At 40.6% G+C, this 23,309-nt stretch overlaps 1 protein-coding gene across 7 annotated transcripts in view; it reads left to right on the forward strand.

Annotated features, from left to right (window-relative positions):
• Positions 1-23,309, forward strand: part of PALM2AKAP2 (PALM2 and AKAP2 fusion) — a 533,392-nt gene that overhangs the window by 311,669 nt on the left and 198,414 nt on the right. The window contains exon 7 of one of the 7 annotated variants that reach the window (XM_032164836.2): positions 5,844-14,620. The exons of 5 other annotated variants lie outside the window; for them this stretch is intronic. In XM_032164836.2, coding sequence (XP_032020727.1) covers positions 5,844-6,583 — 740 coding nt within the window. In that variant the 3' untranslated portion in view covers positions 6,584-14,620. Of the gene's footprint in view, positions 1-5,843; positions 14,621-23,309 lie in introns of those variants that run through there. One more of the 7 variants, XM_032164835.2, reaches the window with a different exon arrangement.

A 23,309-nucleotide genomic window follows, 5' to 3' on the forward strand; every position in this document is an offset into this window, starting at 1 on the left:
CATCTCCCTGACTAATGACAGCGGAGCATGTGGTGCTTATATTTTAGATGTGGGCTCTCAGCCTGTTCCTCCTCCCGTAATCACAGTGAGTGAAAGGAACTGAGCTGAGAAAAGCCTGAATCAATGATTGAACTTTCCATCCTCTTGGAAGAGTCTTGTTTTGTATGCTCTTGGACTGATGCTCAAATGTATTCATGTCCATTGCTCTTCCTGCCTTGCTTGTGTCAGTTACTCTTGTTCCCTCTTCTCTAGGCTCCCTAGAGCCCTTACAGTTGCTTTCTCTCTGCCAAAGGTGAAGGCAACAGGCAACACGGGTATGTGTAGAGCCAGGGGGATAAGTTTGAATCAGAATCAAACATTCTCTGCTCCTCAGACCCATCTCTCTGGGTCCTGCAGAGCAATCGCTTCTCTGCTCAAAACTACCACCTTGGTTTTTAGGTGGGCACCTTCCCCAGAGGCCTCACACTCTGCTCCACACCTGGGTGTTTTCAGAACCTAGAGACTGGAATTCTCAACCTTCACTTAATGTCTGTACTCCTTCAGGGCGTTTCTCTATTGATGAAAGAATTATTAGGGAGCAAGAACCAAGAAAACCAAATGCGGAGGTCCAAAATAAAAGTATCCATGCAGTCATTCATCTGTATCCATTTGAAGAAGCTAGCAACATTCGTTCTTATTCTCTTTAATAAAAAGAGCATATCAAAATAAAATAAAATAAAATAATTCTTAAAAAAGCATATTATTCAGCTGTCTCGCTGGCTTCTTGGAAGGAGTAGCAAACGTGCTTTATATACTCCAATCCCATTGTCATCAGTATATAGGGTTTGGAAATCAATAATTAAATACATAATTTAATAAAAATGTACTTCCAGATTTCAGCCAGCCTATCAGTGAAACTTCCATTGAATTGTCTTCTATTTCTTTTCCTCCTTCCCCAGGCCCTTCATCCAGGAAAATTTCCAGAGCTTTCCTTCAAATACTTTTCTGTATGTCCATGTATGTTTCAAGATTTATTTCAGGACTCCCTAGAAAGCCCTCACCCCTCAACAGCACTCACTCCTCATTTTTTTAATAAAATGAACAAAGGCACCAAGCCCTTTGACCCTCATCATTATACAAATGGAGATCTGACATTATACAGATTGTACCTCTGACATGGAGAAGCTGGAGGGAAGACAGGGCAGGTTAGAGAGTATGCTTTGTGCTTTGTGGTTAGAGATGAAGGGATGATAAGTGTGAGAGGCCATTGGTATAAACTTTTGGCAGCAACAGGAAGTAGAAGAGTTTTTAAAATCGTGTGCATCAAAAATAAGACATTGCACTGAAAACGTAAGTCTTATTTTCCTATTGGTTCATATGCACTCTAGTTCATGCTTTTGAATATTATTGGCTAAGAACTGAAGCAAAATATAAATGCTTACTCATAAAGATGACATTTAAACATTCACACCTCTTGCATGGCTTTCTAAAAGGCCTAGATAACATTCTCATATATGTATCCATGAAAACTAAATATTGCCTTTGGGTTAAGCTAGAGCTTCTCAAAGTATTCGCCTTTGTTCTCCTTACTGGAGGAAAGAGTGAATGCAGAAAGGAATGTAGAATCACACTCTTAAGTGTGATTTGTGATTCCTCTGAAGCCTTATGTTTTATCTAGGAAAAAAATACATATGCATTTTGTGACATAATGTATCTAAGTTTATTTTATTATAAAATTATATTAAAATTCTTAAAATATTCTATGCTCATATTCTAGGAATATTGGAAGAATAGTGTACAACATGTAAATATAAATATGTAACCCTAATAAAACCATGTCACATATGGTTCAGTCCCAGAGCCATGTCACATTTAAAGAAATACAGCTTAAAATTGCACACCAAAAAACCATTAAGAAGGTGTTCTGTTCTTTAACTATTTCTCCTGAAGGATATTAAAAGGGACCTTGGCCGGGTGTGGTAACTCATGCCTGTAATCTCAGCACTTTGGGAGGCTGAGGAGGGTGGATCACTTGAGGTCAGGAGTTTGAGACTAGCCTGGTAAACATGGTGAAACCCTATCTCTACTAAAAATACAAAAATTATCCAGGCATGGTGGCGTATGCCTGTAATCCCAGCTACTTGGGAGGCTGAGACAGGAGAATTGCTTGAACCCAGGAGGCAGAGGTTGCAGTGAGCCAAGATCACACCGCTGCACTTCAGCCTGGGTGACAGAGTAAGACTCTGTCTCAAAATAATAATAATAATAATAAATAAATAAATAAAAGGGACCTAATTTATATCTCCTCTAAGCAATACTTCTCATATTCGCTTTTCTTTCCTCCACATATCACCTGCTCTAAAGCATCATTTACCACCACAAAATACTCCTTCTCTATGCATATTTCACACAGTTTTTACTCTCTCTCCCACGAAACTCCTTCTTTCTCATCTGTGTGTTATGTGGATATACTTAACCTTTCCAGCAAAGAACTTTTCATCATCATCTCTCCTTTCTTCCAGACTCTGATTCTAGAACAGGCAAAGATTACAATGAGAGAAAATTGGACCAACAATGATCAGCATTCTCATTGGTGGGCAGAGGGACAGGGATATCTGTAAACATCCCCATGTTAATAATTTGTATTTTTATCCTATCACATATGGATATAAAAATAGAAAAATTTTGTTCCATAGTCTGTATTGATTGCAGGCCAATATGTGGATTTGTTCACAGTTTACTGAATATTTGCAGAATAATTAGATATTGTACCTACAAACTAACAATTACTTTATTTATAATTGTGTCCCATGAGTGTGTTAATAGTGATAAGATATAATATTCTAATCCCAAACTGTGCTTTTTAAAATAAGTGTAATATTTCAAGAACGGGCTTTTGGAGTCCATGCACATTTTAAATGCCTATTCTATTCCTATGATGGCACATTTTGTGAGAAATCAGGAACTAACCGAGATAAATATTTATTTGGATACACAGTCATTGTGTGCGTCCATGCACCTCTATGACAAATACTGGTTGGCCTCCCATTGTGTCACTTGAAGAAACTTGAGATCTTTATGCTGAACAAGTGAAACTTTCAAAATGGATCTGATGAAAACCAAACATGGGATTTTGTTTCATAATCTTTTTAGTTAAGTGTTAACCAGGAACAGATTGCATCTTATTATGCAAGCAGATGGAACAATATCATCGCTGTTATTTTTTCAAACAAGTTCAAACATTAATTACTGTGTGTACTGTTTCATTGGTGTTATATTATACAAAGTATTTGTTACTAGATTACAACAACCATATTAGACTCTTGAATTATTAGCCTTTGTTTCAGAGATGTGTATATTGGGTACCTACTATACAAATGGCTCTAAGGTAGGTGCTGACAGGGAGGGGGCGTCATGGATAGGTGTTGGGCAAGAAACTAACCCTCAAAAGATCCTAAAAATCTATGAAGCTGATGAAACATTCCCACAAATAATTATACAACTGAGTGGTAATTGTTAAGAGCCTTCAGAGAAGTTTAGAAAAATTATTGAGAAAATTTTAAGAGAGGGATGACTTAGAGATGGAAGGATCAAAGAAAGCTTATGGAAGAGGAGGCAGTTGACCTTGGCGTTAATCAATGGGCCATATTTGGATATGTAGAAACTCAAAACAAAGACATTTCAGAACGGAATCTTAACAAAAGCAAACGATATTTAGGTCTGGGATGGTGTTATTTGGTTGTGCTAAAGGGAAAAGGAGCACTAGAACATATGGTTGAAAAGATAGTTTGGATCTTCTTAACACAGGGAACTTACTCAGAAAGAGATAGGGACTCAAGACAATGACAAGTAGACATGGGCTAGATCTCTAGAAGTCTGGAGGAGCAATAGAAGGCTATCTAGGCAGAGGGACAGTAGGCACACAGATGAGCAGCCGTGGGAGGAAGTTGAGTGTCCTGGGAATTGTGAGAAGTCGTTATGGCCACAACGTGTAAAGAATGAGAGAGCCCGCAAGACAAGGCTAGAAAGGAAGGTTGCAGACACATCCTGAAGGGAACTATATGCCATGCTGGGGAGTTTGGTGTTTATTTTCTAAAGACACAAGGAACCAACAGAGGGTTTATTACTCAAGTAACTGTGAGCAGCATGGAGCACAGGCTGGCAGGGGTCGCCAAAATTTTTGTATAAATGGCCAGATTTTAACTATTTTAGACTTTGTGGACCATGTAGTCTTTGTCATGCATTCATTGTTTTCTTTCTCTTTTCTCTTTCCTTCCTCCATCTTTTCCTCCCTCTCTTTCTTCTTCTTCTCCTTCTCCTTCCTCTTCTTTTTTCTCCTTCTCTTCTTCTTTCTCTTCTTCTTCTTCTTTTTTTTAAAAAAAAAAAAAAAACAACAACCTTTACAAATGTAAAACCACTCTTAGCTCCTCTGGCCATACAGAAACAGGGTCAGGCTGTCTATGGCCCTCGGGCCACAGTTTGCAGTCTCCTGGACTACAGCAAGAAGACAAAAGTGTTAGGTAAAATAAAAAGCAAGGCTGTTGTGCAGAGAGCAGAGGAGGGCCTGGACTAAGGCCTTGGTGACAGAAATGGTGATGAGGAGATGGATGAGATGTATCTGAAGTAGAATGATTTACTGTCAGTGAGTGTTTGGCTGTAAGAAAGTAGGAAGAAAACAACAAGTCAGGTATGATTCTCAGGCCTCTGGCTTGAGAGACTAGGTAGTAGTGCTGCTGTTATTTGGCACAGAGACTGTGGAATAGTTTTGATAGAAGAAGCTGGAGTCAGTTTGGAATCTGCTGAGTTTGATGGGTTCGTGGCACATCCAGATAAAGGGCACCTGGAGCCTGGTGGCACTATGGGCCTGGTGCACAGTTTCTTCCCATCCAGGAAGCCTATGAGGAAACCAGTTTGGAAGTATTAGGTGTCATAAGAGTCTATAGGACAGGAAAGAGCTGTCCTTGGCAACCCCAGACTGGCAGCAAGATTTGGGATGAATTAGAAAGGATACAAGACTTAGAGGCAGGGGCAAGGGGAGGGGGAGACCAGGTAGGAAGCTCTTCCAACAATCTAGGGAAGAGGAAGTGAATGTCTTACATTGACTAGTAGCAATGGAACAAAAAGAAGACAACAGATGGGAAAGCTATTATGGGCAACAGGACTTGGCACTCTGTGCATGGAAGATGAAAGAGGCCTTCTGCAATCATTGTCTTCAAATTCCAGTGTCTTATGTGATGTTATTTCTGTCTTGTTCTTTTCTTAGTTCTTATTTTAGGTACCTAGCTTAGTGACTGAAGTACTCACAGGGCACATAATATGAATGCTCTCATGCCTTTTTAATTGTTGAAAATATTCTATTGTATGGTACAGTGGAGGATAGCCATGTCCCACCTACAAAAACCTTTGTGGAAATGTAGTGAAAATGAAAACACTTGATAAAAGAGGTTTTTTATTTATTTAAAATTTTGGACCTGGAACACATTTTAACCAAGGGTTTGTAAATTATCTGTCAGCCTGGGAAGCCCTCAATCAAGGTAATTTGCATGTTGCCAGCCTCCCTGAAATTCTTCACACCAAGATCTAAAGTCTCTTGTGCCCTTATTTTAGCAGATCTTCCTTAAATGTGTGAGTGCCATTGAGATATAGCAACCGTGCATCTGTCTTCCCAGTGCATTAAACTGCTGTGTTAAAATACAGATATAACCACCTTTGTTCACAGTGCGCACCTCACTCTAACACTCAAGATGCTTGGCAGTTAGAATAGAAAGGGCACAAAACCTTTTTTTTTTGTCTGTTTGGCAATTAACCATTCACTGGCTTTTTTTGTTGTAACATGCACTTCCTTTCTCTTGTTTTCATTCAAGCTGTGTACGCCATGGAAATTAATGTGGAGAAAGACAAACAAACAGGAGAGACCAAGATTCTCTCTACATCTACCATTGGCCCAGAGGGGGTCCATCAGAAAGGAGTCAAAGTCTATGATGATGGTACCAAAGTAGTGTATGAGGTGCACTCAGGAGGCACCGTAGTAGAAAATGGAGTGCACAAATTAAGCACAAAGGATGTAGAAGAGCTTATTCAGAAGGCTGGACAATCAAGCTTAGGAGGAGGGCACGTGTCCGAAAGGACTGTGATTGCAGATGGGAGCCTCAGCCATCCCAAGGAACACATGCTCTGCAAAGAAGCTAAGTTAGAAATGGTACATAAGTCTAGGAAAGACCATTCTTCTGGGAACCCAGGGCAGCAGGCCCAAGCCCCCAGCACTGCAGGGCCGGAGGCAAACTTGGATCAGCCCGTCACCATGATTTTTATGGGCTACCAAAATATCGAGGATGAAGAGGAGACGAAAAAGGTGCTAGGCTATGATGAAACCATCAAGGCTGAATTGGTCCTTATTGATGAAGATGATGAGAAGTCATTGAGGGAGAAGACAGTGACGGACGTGTCCACTATTGACGGGAACGCGGCTGAGCTTGTGTCCGGGAGGCCGGTCTCAGACACGACAGAGCCCTCATCCCCAGAAGGGAAGGAAGAGAGCCTAGCCACAGAGCCAGCCCCAGGTACCCAAAAGAAAAAGCGCTGTCAATGCTGTGTTGTCATGTGACCACTTCTTTCTTCTCCTTTCTTCTGGGCAGCCTGTACTCTCCACCACTCACGTAGACCTCACTGTTCCACTAACTGCAATACTGTGAACTGGAAGCAAACACCTGCCTTGCCTTGCAGTTGGATTGCTTTGATCTCTCTCATTTTTTTCCTTTTCCTCACCTGAGAGACAACGTGCATGTGTGTGCTTCATTCTCTCCAAGAACTTGCTTTTCCTCTAAACCTTTCCTTGTGTCTTCAAGAGTGAATCACTTCCTTCCTGCTCGATTGGAATGGACTCTTCGTATCAGCCAGTGATATGGTAGCCTTAACTCGCTTGACTGGAATTGAACCCATTGGCACTGAGGGTTTCATTTTGTAGTGTGTTCCTGTAACGTAGTCACACACTGCCATGTCCCTGGTTTCTCACTTGCCTCCTTTGCTGTGGATCTTTGTTTTTATATCTTGTGTGGCAAAATGCTGTTGGCTCTAGCCGGTTGCTAGTGTAGCCAAAAGTGGACCTTACTTAGTCTGTCCGATCTAGGGTGATGCTTTTTGCTGCCTTACATAAGCTTCCAGATTACAGTATTGTGCATTCATGGCTTTCTTTCTGTTAAAACTGAAATGAAGTCGATGTAGAAGAACCCAGAGCTTGTCACAGCTGAAATGTAGGGACTGATTCCATAACCTGCCCATCAGCGGTTGTCTCTCTTTCTATGGTTTAACCGATGAACCCTTTATATAAGAAGCACCATTTTAAAATTTCTAAGGACATGAAACAAACATTGTTTGAAGCATCAGTAGCAATTGATCTCCAAACTTAGGCAAATTCACAAGCCTTGTTTCTATTCTCTTAAAAAAATGTAAATTTTTATATTGTTTCTTTTTTCATGGATATTTTCTGGTCATGTTAATCTATTTTCAGTGAGGGGATCATCTTGAGAAGTATCTTTGCAGTGACCATATTTCTAAAACAGTCTTTCCGACCTACAGTGGTTGCCATGATGCTCCCACTTCATCATGGATGGTGCTGTAATGCATTAACTGTTCATCTTGTCCCCGGTTGATTACAAAGCCTTGCATCCATACTCTTTTCTTTCTGGCCCCATGAGAAAGAGAATGTTTTAGGTAACTTCAACTTGTAGGTTTATCTGCCCTTCAAAAAAAAAAAAAAAATTTAAAAAACTTTTAAAAATTAAGAAAGACCTGTCTTCTCAATGTTAAGCACTTAATTTCATAACAAATATTGAGTGGCACATAGCTGAGCTTCTTAGGGCATTGTTTTTGTTTTTAGCTTCTAGAGATTCCAGAAGAGCAAAGAGTATTTTTTATCTAGAACACAATGAACAGTTTTTGAAATGCCTTCTCAGCACTCCCCCAAAGCAAAAAGCCACCTATGTAGTAAAACCAAAGGGAAACAATTTAATAAAATAACAATAGTATAGTAATGAAATAAGGATATAACATGATTACTGGTTTTAATAAGAGTTATCTTAACTTTAAGTTATTTGCTCAGATATTTATAGCATTGTTATGAATTATTCATAAAATTATGTCCCATAGTATATAGTTTTGAAAAAACGTATGATATACTACATCAAGTCTAACTTCTGTGGAAAGCAGATCAGAAAAAATAAGATAGTCTTGAGAGAATTTTATTATAGAAGCTGTCTAATTTGACCTATTTCGCTTGCTCAGTTCTAAATCTATTGTTTTTTTTTAATTTCCTGGCTTGAAATTATATTTACTTCAATAGGAAAGGTAAAAACATCAGTTTTTACTTTTCAAAGTTAATTTTCTGAAATAATTGCATTTTAATGAGCACAAAATGGGTCATTTTATTATACTCATTTTGTTTACGCCTATACATGAACAGAAAAAGTTAAAGAAGAGAAAAATAAAGGAGCTAAGTTCTGCTGTTGAAGATTATTTCATCCAAGGCTTGATTTTGAATAACTGAGGGAAATATCTCTAAATCTCAAGTTCATCAAAGCAGCTACAATGGAATAAAAGTGCTATTTTATGGAGAAACCTGGTTTGGATGCCTATAAATTCCGCTACTCTCAGCTTCATTTTCCTGAGTACGTGGTCATTGAAGCATCATTTAGACATTACATAAAATGGCATGCAGATAAACCTATTTACATAGAGGGAGAAAACAGTTTCAATATCTTGGACAATCTGTTATTTTAATGATTTACTTAAGAAAGAAACAATCTGAAAGTTTACCATAGCTTATCTTTTTTACTCACTTGGAGATTCAAGCTATTCAATGTGAGTTTTAAAAATTTAAGCACAGTTAGTGAGTGAAATGGTAGAATGTAGAACCCTTAAGCTTGCTGGTTGATAAACAGAATCAATCTTCCAGGACAGATAATTCCCTGAAGGGACCTACCCTTGCATAAGTGAACTAGTTACTCATAAAGAAAATGATCTGCACATCTTACTACAACGCTACACACAAGAACTAAAAGATTAATGATTATCTGTATTCTCTTCCCTAATTACTCTTATGGAGGAATAATGATTAGCAAATTATATGAATTCGAGTTCTCTCTATACTTTTATTAGTAAAGCTTATCATTTAATGGACTTTGAAGTAAGATGTGTTACCTTTATTCAAGCTATTTGTAGCCACAGTAAATGAAGGTGTGTTTGAATATGGCGTATATATTTGCATATGTCCCATCGTTTTCTTGTCATAATGGGGGATTCAGGCTTAGCCAGTACTTCTATGGGATGAGACCTATAATCCTACCTATAGCAGCAAGTAACTACCCTTCATGATGATAGTGTACATGGAGCTGTGATTGTGAACATGCTGCTTTTCCTGCTGCTGTTGGCATTCTCTCTGTAAATTTTATTATGTGTGGTATCACACTATCCAAAAATGCAGGGTATTTGGTTACATAACCAGATTATTTAAAGAATCAGTAATGAAACTGCAAAACCATGATCTTTTTTGAGCTAATGATTCGTTGGGCTTTCCTTTAAAATCATATAATCAGGCCGAGTGCAGTGGCTCACACCTGTAATCTCAGCACTTTGGGAGTCCGAGGCGGGCGGATCACCTGAGGTCGGGAGTTCAAGACCAGCCTGACCAACATGGAGAAACCCCTGTCTCTAGTAAAAAAAAAAATACAAAATTAGCCAGGCGTGATGGCGCATGCCTGTAATCCCAGCTACTTGGGAGGCTGAGGCAGGAGAATCGCTTGAACCTGGGAGGCAGGGGTTGCGATGAGCTGAGATGTGCACTCCAGCCTGGGCAACAAAGAGCGAAACTCCATCTCAAAAAAAAAAAAAAAAAAAAAAATCATATCATCAGTTCCCTTTTAAATAGACAGAGGAGAAAAAAATAGAATGGGGGGGTATCTAATTTGTATATAAATAGATTTTCAATGGCATTTAATAAAAGATTCTTTAATGGTTAAAATGATAAAGATTAATTCTACATATCTTGAAAAATCTTAATGACTTCTGTATTCTTGACTTCTTAAAAATATTCTTTTTCTTTTAGTGTGCAATAAGACAAACTAAGGGAAATTTTTTCAGCTTGTATCTCTTTTACCCATATTATTTTCCTTGCATAAGCAAAAAAATAATAATTGCCTCTAAAACTGATTTGACAGTGTCCAGTGACGTCATTTAATATTGGTGATGGGGAGGAAGAGAAGGTAGGGAATGCCCTTATGGCCAAACCTAAAACAGTTTCCTTGAGCCTTCTGAGCAATCTTAGAATTATTCAGAAGCTTTCAGGAAACTCAGATTCTATTAATTTGATTTGGTTCCTTTCCGAAATGTTAATAGACATGTATTTGCTTAAAATGTCTACCTATTCCATTTAATTTCCTGCTGATAAATGCATTTTATCTACAAGCAAGTAGAATATTTTGTTTTGGTTAAAATCAAGTTTTTATAGAAGGAGGAGAAGTATATAGAGAGAGTTTCCTAGAGATTCAACATCATCTCTGGAGCAAAATGTTGAGGCCAAGTGTAAAAACAGACTATTTCTCTTTACTTCCTGCAGAATTTCATTTCAAGGGACCACAGCACACCCTTGAAAATTACCGTTTATGTAATGCCAGTTGAACCAATGGGTAGCAAAAGAGGAGGGAGGGAACATGGTCATAGAGACAAAATCTAACTACTATACCAGGTCTTCCTTTGTAAGAAATATTAGCCCTGCCAATATAAAACGCAGATGGACATAGACAGAATAAGCATCAAGGACGTTTTCTTATTTACTTGAAATCTAGAAGCTCAGTCATCTCTGCTCATCCCTGGACCCACTGGAGAGTTTTACTCACTAACAGGTCCTTTCCTGGAAGAAATAATCTCATCTCCTGCAATATTAGTTTACAATAAAAATCATTCCAAAGTGAGCCATTTCACATTGTATTTTTGCCACATGCACATTTGCTATTGAAACCACAGATTCTCAGCATATGTAAGAAACTTCATAAATACACAATCTTTTGGGTGCTCCTCAATTTCTTAATCAAGGTATATTGAACTCCAGTGATTAGGATAGAGCCTGAAAACATCCTTTGTTCTATTGGATAGTACAACACAGCAAGAGCACACAGTTATTTGTATAATAAAACAACTTAAGTAATGAGGAAGATGGGATGTTTGATTCCTGCTACCACCAGTTCACTTCACAAAGGCCTTCTTCTGGTATTACCAGGAAAACTTTCCTGCATTTTCTAGGGAAAAAGAAAAGTTGTTTATTAGGAGCACAATGCAGATATGTATCTGTGTTTTCATAGCTTCAGCAAACTTCTTAATAAAATTCCCATTTCAACAAAAACCAAAATACTGATTTTTTGAATGTAGAAAGGTATAGAATAAAGACTACAAAGGGGAATTTTACCAGGGCTCCTCAGACCAGCCCCCCTCGCATAATTTTTATATAACTCAAGTAAGCCTCTGCTTCCCCTCTCCCTTCCAGTCTAACATAAGAAAGACGAAACTGTCGCACAAAAGAACTTGGTTTCAATATGAAAATATAATATGTAATTTTGGGGACTGCAGACTTTCTGCATCAAAGATCTGGACAGCCTTAACTTTTATAAAAATAATTTTTCAATGTTCTCTTTTACTAACCAGGAAAACAAGATGTTTTCTGAAATTAATGACTTTTTCTATTTTGTGTCTGTTTTCTAAGTTTTTACAGGTTGAGGTATAAAGGGTCGTCTCCTCATATTGCCTCTTCATAATCACCTGGGGCTATTTTTTGCAAGTCACTGCATTTTTACAAAAAATAAAAATAAAAAGTATATCTCACAAATCATAAAATTCTCCCTAGACTTCAGACAGTCCTTCTGGAGTGAAAGAATAGAAATACAGAAAGAAAAGAATTACAGGGTGGCTTTCTTTTTATTTTCCTATGGTTAATGTACTGTATGGTATATATGTTTACAGAATGTATCTGCCTTGTGATGTTAACAAAATGAATGACAAAAAATAGTACTAATGTGCCATTTGACAGTTTGCCTTAGCATCACTGTTTATGTTCTTCTTTTCTGTCCTTTAAAAAAAAAAAACAAAAAAAAAAAATGCAGGTTGTATTCCAAAGCTGTATTAACACAACATTCTCTTCCCCACTCCTACCCAGCCTTCTTCAGAGCTGTGAATTTCATTACAGGAGCACTGAGGCAGAACCTTGCAGGTGTGGCCCAAAGGGGCTAAAGTGGGCATAGGTTGGGATTTACTTCTGCCTGTCTACCAACCAAACACGTATCTGTGTTCTCATATGAGCCTGCAAAATCACACCCTGCCTTTCAGGGAGACAGGCCACATGGAGCTCATGACCTTTTGCAGTCATCTCCTCATAGTCTCTCACTATAAGAGAAGGAGACTTGCACACCCCCAACTGGGTCTGGGAGCATATTTTTAAGCACAGTTGGCATTGCTTGAAAAAGCAAGAGAGATGGACTCAAATTCTATAATTGAGCCATGACTGAGGAATATGCCCATTCATTATAGTCTAAGATAAGTAGGATGATATGGGTGGGAATAGGAGTGGCTGTAGAAATGGAATATTTTACAGTTATGTATTTTTTTAAGGAATAGTATTTTTATAATGAAATCTATATGCATTATGGAGCTTGAGTTTGAAAACACCCTTGATTGAGCTATTTCTTCATTCCATTAAAGGTAACTTTCTGGGGAGTCCTATAGCACTAGGCCAAGCCTTGGGGGCATGAACAAAGGGCCTGTCACTTGGCCTTGCACTGCCATTACATGAGATCCAGTCTTTCCAAATAGGCCTTGGTTGGAAGATCGAGCTTTCTATACCTGCCATTAGGTAGATTAGATAGATGGCTTGATAGCTCTCTGGGCTTTACTTTTAATAATATATAATAATCTTTGGGAACAGATAGCTATTTTAAATGCAAGCAAAGCCCAGAAACTATCAAAGTCCAAATCTTTCACATATTTAAGGAGTAATTGCCACATTTGAGGCTAAGGGACCACTCACTATGGTGCATTTGAGAAATATGTATGAAACGGTGAGTCAGAGCCCGCTGACCATCTTCAGTCTATACATAAGCAGATAAACCACCAATATAAATCTTACAGGGGCCAGACATGGTGGCTCATGCCTGTAATCCCAGCACTTTGGGAGGCCAAGGCAGGTGGTTAGTGTGAGCCCAGAAGTTCAAGACCAGCCTAGGGAACATGTTGAGACCGTGTTGTTTAGTCTCTACTAAAAAATACAAAAATTAGCCAGCATGGTGGCACACACCTGTAGTCCCAGCTACTTGGGAGACTGAGGCAGGAGGATCACTTGAGCCCAGGAGGTGGAGGCTGCAGGGGTCCGAGATCTCACCACTCCATTCCAGCCTGGGCAACAGAGCAAGACTCTGTCTCAAAAAAAAAACAAAAAACACAATTATCAGTTGGCCCTCTACGTAACACAGGGCTGCACCATATTTTTAGAGTTAAGTAGATACAGGAAAAGATTGTCTTTACCCACAGAGGAGATTCTGAATTTTTAGAGTTCCTGAATATTTTCCCCCAAGTTTCTGTCAAATTCCTGAAGTCACATCCCTATCACACTCAGTTTCCTGAAGCTCTTCCCCAACACCTGCTCCTCTGTCTGGCTAACAGAGTTGTTATGTCTCAGAAACTACTCACCACTCTTGTGAGACTCTTCCCGAGCATCATCCTTCCTCAGGATGAGGCCTTTTTCTACTACCCAAGAGATCAAGACCCTTTTTCTAACAAGACAAGGTTATATCTACTCCATTTTCAAGAGAAATAACCCCTCTGGTTCCCATGCGAACCGTTTAAATTCCTTCATCACCAGAATCTCTCCAACAGGCCCAACTCCAGCCCAGCTGTGAACATTGCTGTCATGGAGACAACTCCAAAAATGAAAGAACTATGCAATTGCCTGAAGGTGCTAATGGAGAGCCAGTTTACTCTAATCTCTTATTACTAAGGAACCTCTCCGTTTCGAGATTAAGTGGGCAGGGAGACATCCAGTCACTTAGTTTTGCAATGACAGGTCTTGATATACACCGAGGCCACCAGGCAATGCCTGATCCGAACTATTCTGTATGTAGCTCCAACTCCAATTCTGTGATATCCTATTCTGGCAGGTGGGAAGAGTTCTATTCTTTGCATGGTTCTGGAACATTCTTTCCTCCTCCCAAGCTCCTGACTTAGGAGAGTCAAAATCGTGCAGGGGTTCCAGAAAATGTTGTGTCTGATGCAGCTTTTCAGTGAATGTAGGTTGTTGGTGAAGTTTTCAGCTTTAGCATCTCACTCGGGGTGAGTGACGTCTCTGTAAATACTTTCATTTATGGTTGGTTGGTGGGGGGGGGGGTGGGAGCCTGTCGTGCTTACTCTGAATTAGCTTACTGGGCTAGCTGCTGTACTTTGTAACCTGAAGTGTACTTTGACTGTTCTGTTTCCTTCAGATGAAAAACAAAATAAAAACCGACTTCAGAAAAGACACTGCCAGCGACAGCTGATGCTGTACTTGTAGCTTCTCTCTGTTCCTCTGTACAGTATTGATAGACAATAAACTGCCTTTTCACTGCATCTACCTCTGTGTGTCTGTGCCCTGATTCTTTCCCCTTCTCACCTGCCACTAGTGGATTTCAGGCCAGACCGTGTTGGGAGCACCTTCCGCTGTTCACTAAAACTAAACACTAACCCAGTGCCTCTCAAACTCCAGTGTGCTTCAGAATCACCCGGGGGTACCTGTTAACAATGTGGAAGCTTAGTCACACCTCTGGAACTCAGATTCCGATTCCCAGGTGGGGCCCGTAGCGTGCATTTGTAATAATGTCTCCAGGTGATTCTGATACATGTGGTACCTGGACCACCGGTTTGGGTGCCCCTTGGTGGGAATCCTCATGGCCCACCTGTTGTAGTTGGTTTCTACACTAATCCAATCTCCCAACATGTCCTCCCTCTAACCCCCTTTGCACGTCTCTCTCCACACCTGTCATCCTTTTCTTGCTCCTTGCAAGCTCCCAGCAGCAGCCCAGACCGTGATCAAACTTGGGCTGCCCCTTAGGCTAAGTGACAGGGTTCGTCTGGTGCAGTCTGCTGTTTAAGAGCATCTGAAGACACGTGGGGACTTTGTTTCTCTTGTTCACCTCTCTTTACCTGGAACAGGGTCAGCATAGTTTTTCAATAAATGGCCAGATAGTTTTGGCTCTGTGGGCCAAATGATCTCTGTTACAGCTACTCAGCTCTGCTGCAAAGCAGCCATATATGACATTTAAATGAATGAGTATGGCCATGTTCTAATAAACTTGATTTACAAAAACAAATGCTGGGTCCGATTTGGCCTATGGGCTTATAATTTGCCAACCCCTGGCCTCAAACAGGGCCTGGTCCATAGTAAGTGCTCAAAAAAAAAAGTTTCAAAAAATTATTGCGTGAAAGAATGAATGAAGAGTAGATGTGATGCCTACCACCTGCAGAGCTGTCACAGAAAATGGTTTTCTTTGAGGATATTAAGTAAATAAATCAGTTGGGAGTTCTCATCTGTTTGGGTTCCGTGGTAGATTTTTTAAATGTCTTTATGCATGGAAAGTAACTTTAAAGATGGAAATATGAATGGTGTTTTATAGATTGCTCAAACCGTCAGGTTAAGATTGACAAGAGTTTCAACTAATAGGGAGTGGAGGAAATGCAAGAACATCTTGTCCTCATCAAAAGTGCTGGGGATACCAGAAATGGGTGCTCCCTATGTACCTAAGCATTTAGTGCAGTTGTTTGTGGAGCTATGTTTTGTCAGATTCATCTTACACAGTGAATGGCAGGGCTTTCTTTACGTTATTCTCTTTGTTAATTGAAATACTTTTTAATGTGTATTTAAGTAGGCTGGAACCATGATAGCACATTACACATCCCACAGTTCTAGAGCATACCAACGGGTTCAAATGTAGGAGCATATGGAAAGTCGTGTGCTTACATTCATCCCTGGTGTTGTTGTGAAGTTAAAGGAAATTAGATTTATTAAAAGCACTGTGTAAGCTGGAAGTAGATGACAAATGTTAGTTTAGTTATAATGAGAAAGTGTCTGTTCGCCAACCAGAGGTCTCACCCTGCCCAAATGTAGAGATTATAAGCTGTTCAGGTGTGTTTCAGAACTAGTATAGAAAGGGAAGCTTCTTTGTCCTCCTTTAGATTTGTGACTGCTTTTGTAGTACATTGAACCTTATGAAATTGCCGTTGTGTAGATCCATAATATTGACTATTGACAGTTCCATATAGTTCAACCTCGTAATTCTATTCTGGGGATTATTTCTCATCATGGAGGGCAGATGATTACCAGATGAACTCTAAATATAGCAGGAGAAATTAGATGAGAAAATTAGAACTTTGGAAGGGAATGTAGTTCAGTACTACCAAGTAGACCTAGGCATTTCACCTGATAGGGTAGGATTTCCTTCAATCTCACATCAACTTTGTAAGGTAGCCACTGAGGTTACTTCCTTTTATGTATGAGGAAACCGAGTTATAGAGATAGTAAGTACTTTGGCTAATGTAGCAGGGCTAAAAATCCGTGTGGGTTGGAGGAGGGCCAAGTTCCAACCTCAGCTGTCTTTACTTCCTCCCACACAGAGGGCTATGTTATGAAAGTGGTGTGGAGGCCGGGCACTGGAGGCCGGGCGCGATGGCTCATGCCTGTAATCCCAGCACTTTGGGAGGCCGAGGCAGGTGGATCATGAAGTCAGAAGATCGAGACCATCCTGGCCAACATGGTGAAACCCAGTCTCTACTAAAAATACAAAAATTAGTCGGGCGTGGTGGCACGTGCCTGTAATCCCTCCTACTCAGGAGGCTGAGGCAGGAGAATCGCTTGAACCCGGGAGGTGGAGGCTGCAGTGAGCTGAGATCGCACCACTGCACTCTAGCTTGGGTGATATAGTGAGACTCCATCTCAAAAAAAAAAAAAAGAAAAAAAAAGAAAGTAGTGTGGAGATGCCCCTGAGACTGGAGACACAAAGATTTAGATAATGAGGTTATTTACGCAAGAAAGACTCAATGGCACCAGTTCTTATTTTGCACTTTACCTACTCAAGCAAATGCTCTGTTAATTATACCACCCCCTGGAGGCTGGGAGGCGTCTCTGCAGCACTTCCTTACCAAAGGAGAAGCAGAGGGTAAAATCACTTTGTTTTCTTATCTGTTCCTCAGGAGTCCTGTTGTTCTATTTGGCAGTTTTTCCTTCACCATTCATAAAAAGGATTAAAAAATTGCCCGAAACAACTCTATAAAGTCTAGGAGCGGCACGTCAGTCTCTGAACAAGCAAAGGTGGTTTTGTTATTGTTGCTGATGATGGTATTGTTATTATTTCACCACTGTCATAACAGCTAAGAGGAACAGCTGCCCTATGGCGTTATGCAAATACCTTTTGATCTAGGCTGTATCACCCTTCTGCAGCTATTAATAGACCACATCATCTCCCCAGCAGCCCCCAAGCCCTAGCTTCTGTCCTGCTTTTCTCAAACAGTATTAAATCTTCCATTTTATCAACAGCACAAAAAAGCAAAGATTTGCTATTTAGAAGTTAACATTGCAAGATCTTAAGTGATCATGTAGGGCAGAAGTCAGAAAATGGTTATGCAGATTCTGGGCTGAATCTGGCCTACAGTAAGGTTAGTTTACCTGCACAGCATTTAAAAATTATTTTGAGTTCATTGCCAATAATAATAAATTCAGAGAGTTCTTATTTTAAAAGTATATTTCCTACGTCTCTTGAGAATTCAGTCTCTAGCAATAATAGCCTGTTCTACTGACTGGCAATTGTCTGGAGCTGATGGTGGTTGCTAACTTTAGAAGAGCCATACTCCATTGTTCATCACCACCACCACCACCACGAACACCACCACCTCCTATTATCCTTACCACCTTCTATTATTCTTACTCTTGGCCCACTTCCTTTGTCTGTATCACCTGCCTGGCCCCTACTGGCATTTGAGCGTGTGACATCTAATCTACCATCATTCACTCATTTTATGGCTGGGTCAAATAAGTCCTAGGTGGAAATGGGACTTAGCTTAGCAAGATAACAGCAGAGTCAGAACTAAAGTTCCCTGAACTCTTTGGAAGAATGAGGCTTTGTACTATGTTGGGATTCCAATCTTCTAAGGGCATTTTTAGTTTTGAACAGGCTACAAGCAGAAAGCTAATGCCAGAATCTAGTGCTTTTGCTACAGAAGAACCCATGTGACTCATATAATGATGAATTAACCTTAGGTTAAATGAACAATGTGAGTTTGTAAGGAACTTTGGGGTATCCTGTGTTTCATGGTAGAAAGTTTCCTTCCCAGGAAAATAAATAGAAACTTTGTAGTCAACACCTCAATAGTTCTGGAGGCTTCATGTTCCTTCTTAGCAAAAATAACAAGAGGCACAGCCCATACATATTTAAATTGAAATGTGATCTTCCATCCCTTCCTAATCCTTAGTCTTTGATTGTGTTCCTGAGGTCATGTGGTTATAGAAGACTACTATTCTCTAATGTCCACTTTTTTATCTTCCTAAGAGCAGTAATCCTCACAGAAGCTTGATAATTCAAAGGACTAGTGAAACAGAGCTCTTTACTTCCAGGGCTTGTCATAAATCCTGGCCAACATGGTGAAACCCCGTCTCTACTAAAAATACAACAAAATTAGCTGGGTGTGGCAGCACGTGCCTGTAGTCCCAGCTACTCAGGAGGCTGAGGCAGGAGAATTGCTTGAATCTGGGAGGCGGAGGTTGCAGTGAGCCGAGATCGTGCCACTGCACTCCAGCCTGGTGACACAGCGAGACTCCTCTGTCTTAAAAAACAAAACAAAACAAAAAAAACTGATATGATTTAGTGTTTGTTTTAAGTAAAGACTAATTTTTTTTTTGAGACACAGTCTCACTCTGTCACCCAGGCTAGAGTGCAATGGCATGATCTCAGCCCACTGCAACCTCCGCCTCCCAGGTTCAAGCGATTCTCCTGCCTCGGCCTCTCTAGTAGCTGGGATTACAGGCGCATGCCACCAGGCCAGGCTAATTTTTGTATTTTCAGTAGAGACAGGGTTTCGCTATGTTGGCCAGGCTGGTCTCAAACTCCTGACCTCAGGTGATCTGACTGCCTCAGCCTCCCAAAGCGCTGGGATTACAAGTGTGAGCCACCACATCTGGCCAAGGCTAATTATATTTAAGATGATAATTGTATTTCCCAACTTTAAAAAAAGATTTCCAAGTCACTGAATATTAAAAACACGAGCTGTGGGCCTATTCTCTTCAGGCCAGGGTTCTTAGGTCAACCTCAGACAACCTGAAAGTGAGATAAATTCTGCAGTCAGTGTGAATTATTCATACTATCAGAATCTGCCAAATCAAATTCCATTTCTTCAAGAACTTACTTCCAGTCAGAGTACAAAGATAGAGTCAGCATTTCTACTTTTCCTGAAAGACTGCCTAAATTCTAACTATAGCTCAGAGACTCAGTGTGAGGTGCTGTCACATACCTTACCTCAGTTTTTCCTCAAACTTCAGACTTTTGGGCATCACATTTGTTATTTTTGTCCTGTGTGTACCAGCTCGCTCCTATTAAAAGAAGGAAATAGCCAGGTTAGAGAGGTGTCAAAAACATAGCTCCATCTCTTTAATATAATCAGACGGGAATGAAAGAGAATCAAGATGGCAGTAACTTTCTTGCTATGTGAGTCAGTGTTCTGTAATGCCATGCCCACTTACCCCCAAAATTTGGGAAACACTGTCTTGCCTCCTTGCATTCTCTTAAAAAAAAAAATCCCAATTCTTCATTTCAAAGAGACTAGGGTTAGAAATAGAAAGTGACTTGCTCAAAGCCACAAGAAGAGCAGAGACACAGAGCTGGGATTCAGACCCAGGCAGGGTGACTTCAAATTCTTTCCGTTGCACCAGGTGCCTGTCATGCTGTTCCTTTTATAAGGATTGAATCGAGTACATCAGCAGCAAACTTAAACTCTCCAGTAAGATCACGATCGTTTAAACAAACAAAAGTAACATCTGTTCCAGCCAAAGAGCTGTCTCTGGCATGAGCAATTTTTCACCGATGGAGGCTGGATCTGATTGGGCTCTTGCTGAGTTATTTGAGCAAAGTTACGTGGCCAGATGTGAGTTTTCAGATAGAAGGGGAAGGGAATGCAATATACAAGCACATGGGGAGACTGATGGACCCAATGGCTGGCTCCACTATAAAACACTCCAGCCTTTAGCCTTTGTTCTGCCTCCTGGGCGTTAGCAAGCTGACTCCCGCACAGAAGACTTCTTGGTTGACTCTTGAATAGTCAGGGATTTAGTCAATGCTAGCTGTAAACTGGCTCAGCACTAGAGAAGCAGCAGACATGAGTAGAAAAAGGTTCTCCCAAAGACAGCTCAGCTTCACTTTTCTCTCTTCACTCCTTTCTTCTCTCCTCTTTTCTATTGAATGAACTTAAACATTTTTCAGCTGAGATGCATTCCCACCTGCAGGGTGAACTAAACTTTTAAGAAGCCTATTAATTCTCTCAGGAAGCACCAGGCTGCAGCTCTCTGGTTCTCATTTCTTGCTTGCTATATATTATAACCTGGGACATTTTCTCCAAAATATAATGCTATGAGGGTCCCCACTCCAGAGATCATGATTTAATTGGTAGGGTGAAGCCTGGCACAGTTATTAAATGGTTCCAGATGATTCTAATGGAGATTCAGCCAGTGTTGGAAACAGCAGCACACAGGTGCCCAGGGTAGGCCGTGGTGAGTCCAGGCTATGATTCTTGCCTCAATTCTGCAAGCCAAGAAAAATAGGCTTTGAATTGAGGAACAAAGTCAAAGCCCAAGTCTGTCATTGGCCAGCTGAGTAATATCAGGCAATTAATTTCAATTCAAGCCTCAGTTTCCTCTTCTGTAGAATGGGAATTATACCTACCTTGCAAGGCTTCTGTTAGGAATGTTTTGAAGACTTTTCTTTCTGCTTTCCCCTTCTCCTTTCCTTCCCATTACAAAAGAAATACATTTGAGGGAGTTGATTGAAAAAACACAGCAGAAAAAGAAAGAGACAGAGAAATTAGGCCAAGAGAAAAATAAGATGAAATTAGAAAACTCAATCTAGCTTATATTACTGAACGTTTACTTCTCTCATTTGTGTGAGCAATTCAGTTTGTAAAATGTACCACATAATACTACTTTATCAACCAAACCACTTAATTCTAAGATCTTGGGTCTATTTTGAAAACAACAAAAACGTGATGTGATAGAAGCAGCATTTTTTAGTATAAAGGGACCCATGGGCTGAGCTTTGTCTCATTTATGCCTTTATCATACGACTTAGAGGAAGTCATTTTTCCTCTCTTGGTCCCAACTTGCTCAACTATAAAATCAGACAGCGTGATTGTGTGTGACATTCTGGGTGGAGGAGTATTTTTCTATAATTTAAAAAGAAAGGAGAGAAGAAAAAGAGAAAGCAGAAGAAAAGGAAGGGAGAGAGAGAAAAGGAAGGAAGAAAGAAGGAAGGAGGGACACAGAGAAAGAAAAGGAAGAAAGAAAGGAAGGGTGAAAGAAGGGAAGGAGAGGAAGGAAAAAGGAAGGAAAAGAAAGAGAAAGACATTAAGAGGAGGGGAGTTGTTCCTTGAAGGTGCTGAAGTCCCTGGCCTTTAGAAGCCATCACATCAGCCATCTGCTGTGCCTGGCCCTGTGAAGTTCCCAGTAAGCCGCCCATCACTGCCTTATTCCAGGGTCTTGCAACCCCGTGGCTATTTTCCTGTGTATGAAATTCAGTGGGGGAAATACCTGCCTGACCAAAATTTGTAGTTCCCCATGGTTGAAAATAAGAGTCTGAATCTTCCTTTTAAAAATATGAACAGAATGGTCTTTGCCTGCCATCTTTGTGCCCCCACTTTCTCCTTGGAGACTTGGCAAACCCCCCCACCTCGAGGGAGAATACTGCAGACACATGCCACTGCTCACCTATTCTAGACGGTTTCTCCAAAGGAACGTTGAGTTTGTGAGCAGCAGGCTGACAGTGCTTCTCTCCACAGACAATGTTTAACTCTGGACAAAATACAGGCTCCTTCTCTTGTTCTCACTTGTGACTCCCTGCTCCATGAATGTCCAGTGTAACTGGATCTGAAAGCAGTAAGCCAGTTCTGCTCTTTCATAGCTCTCTGTCTTTGGGTCAGACACTTAGCCTCTTTGCTGTGTAATACACCATAGACAGTTGTCTTAAGTATAAAGATCCAGGCCGGACACGGTGGCTCAAGCCTGTAATCCCAGCACTTTGGGAGGCCGAGGCGGGCAGATCACGAGGTCAGGAGATCGAGACCATCCTAGCTAACACAGTGAAACCCCGTCTCTAATAAAAATACAAAAAAAATTAGCTGGACGTGGTGGCAGGCACCTGTAGTCCCAGCTACTCAGGAGGCTGAGGCTGGAGAATGGCGTGAACCCAGGAGGCGGAGCTTGCAGTGAGCCGAGATCGTGCCACTGCACTCCAGTCTGGGCGACAGAGCAAGACTCCGTCTCAAAAAAAAAAAAAAATCCAAATATTTCCATTGATCCAAACAGTTTTAGAAGTGGTAGATAAAAAGTTAGGCATAGAAGCTCCAAGTTGAATGGGGTTAGTTAGCTGAAGTTTGGCTGAAGAGAGTTTGTTTTCATGTCTTTTCGCCTACCAGGAGAACATTTCCCTCACTGAATGTTGGAAGGAGACGTGGGAATTTTTAGATCATTTCCTGAGGCAGTGGCTGGGTAATGGAAACTCTCATTGTGAGTGTACAGGCATCCATCCTCATCACTGAGGCACTCTCCTACTCAGTAAGAACAGAGAATCACTGCTTTGTTCTCTTTCTCCAGAATTAAGATCAACCCCTTCTCTCTGGAATTCAACATTTGCTAAAATGCAACAACGTCTTCTCCATCATCCCTCTCCACCAAACCTTAGTTCCCACTGATTCCCAACATAAATTTTTCTTTTTAATTAAGGATCCCACCCTGGCCCTCACTGGCCATATTCACCCCTCCCCCACACTCGGCTCGTGCTGTTCTGTGCACACTTGGAATCATGCCCCTCTTCCCAATGGAGAAGCCTTCATCCGGCTCAGCCCAGCAGCAAGTGCTTTCATCTCATACTGCCCCCTGCACCCACCCACCTTTCGCTATCAGCCCTCCTCTGCATGCTGCACTCTTGCTGTCTTTATCATATGGCTGACGCTTCAGTGGGGCTCCTCTGTATTCATTGGATAAAATACTAATTTTTTAGTTCCAAAATGGATCA

This window comes from Hylobates moloch, unplaced genomic scaffold, assembly GCF_009828535.3.
Source record: "Hylobates moloch isolate HMO894 unplaced genomic scaffold, HMol_V3 SCAFFOLD_10, whole genome shotgun sequence".
Lineage (NCBI taxonomy): Eukaryota > Metazoa > Chordata > Mammalia > Primates > Hylobatidae > Hylobates > Hylobates moloch.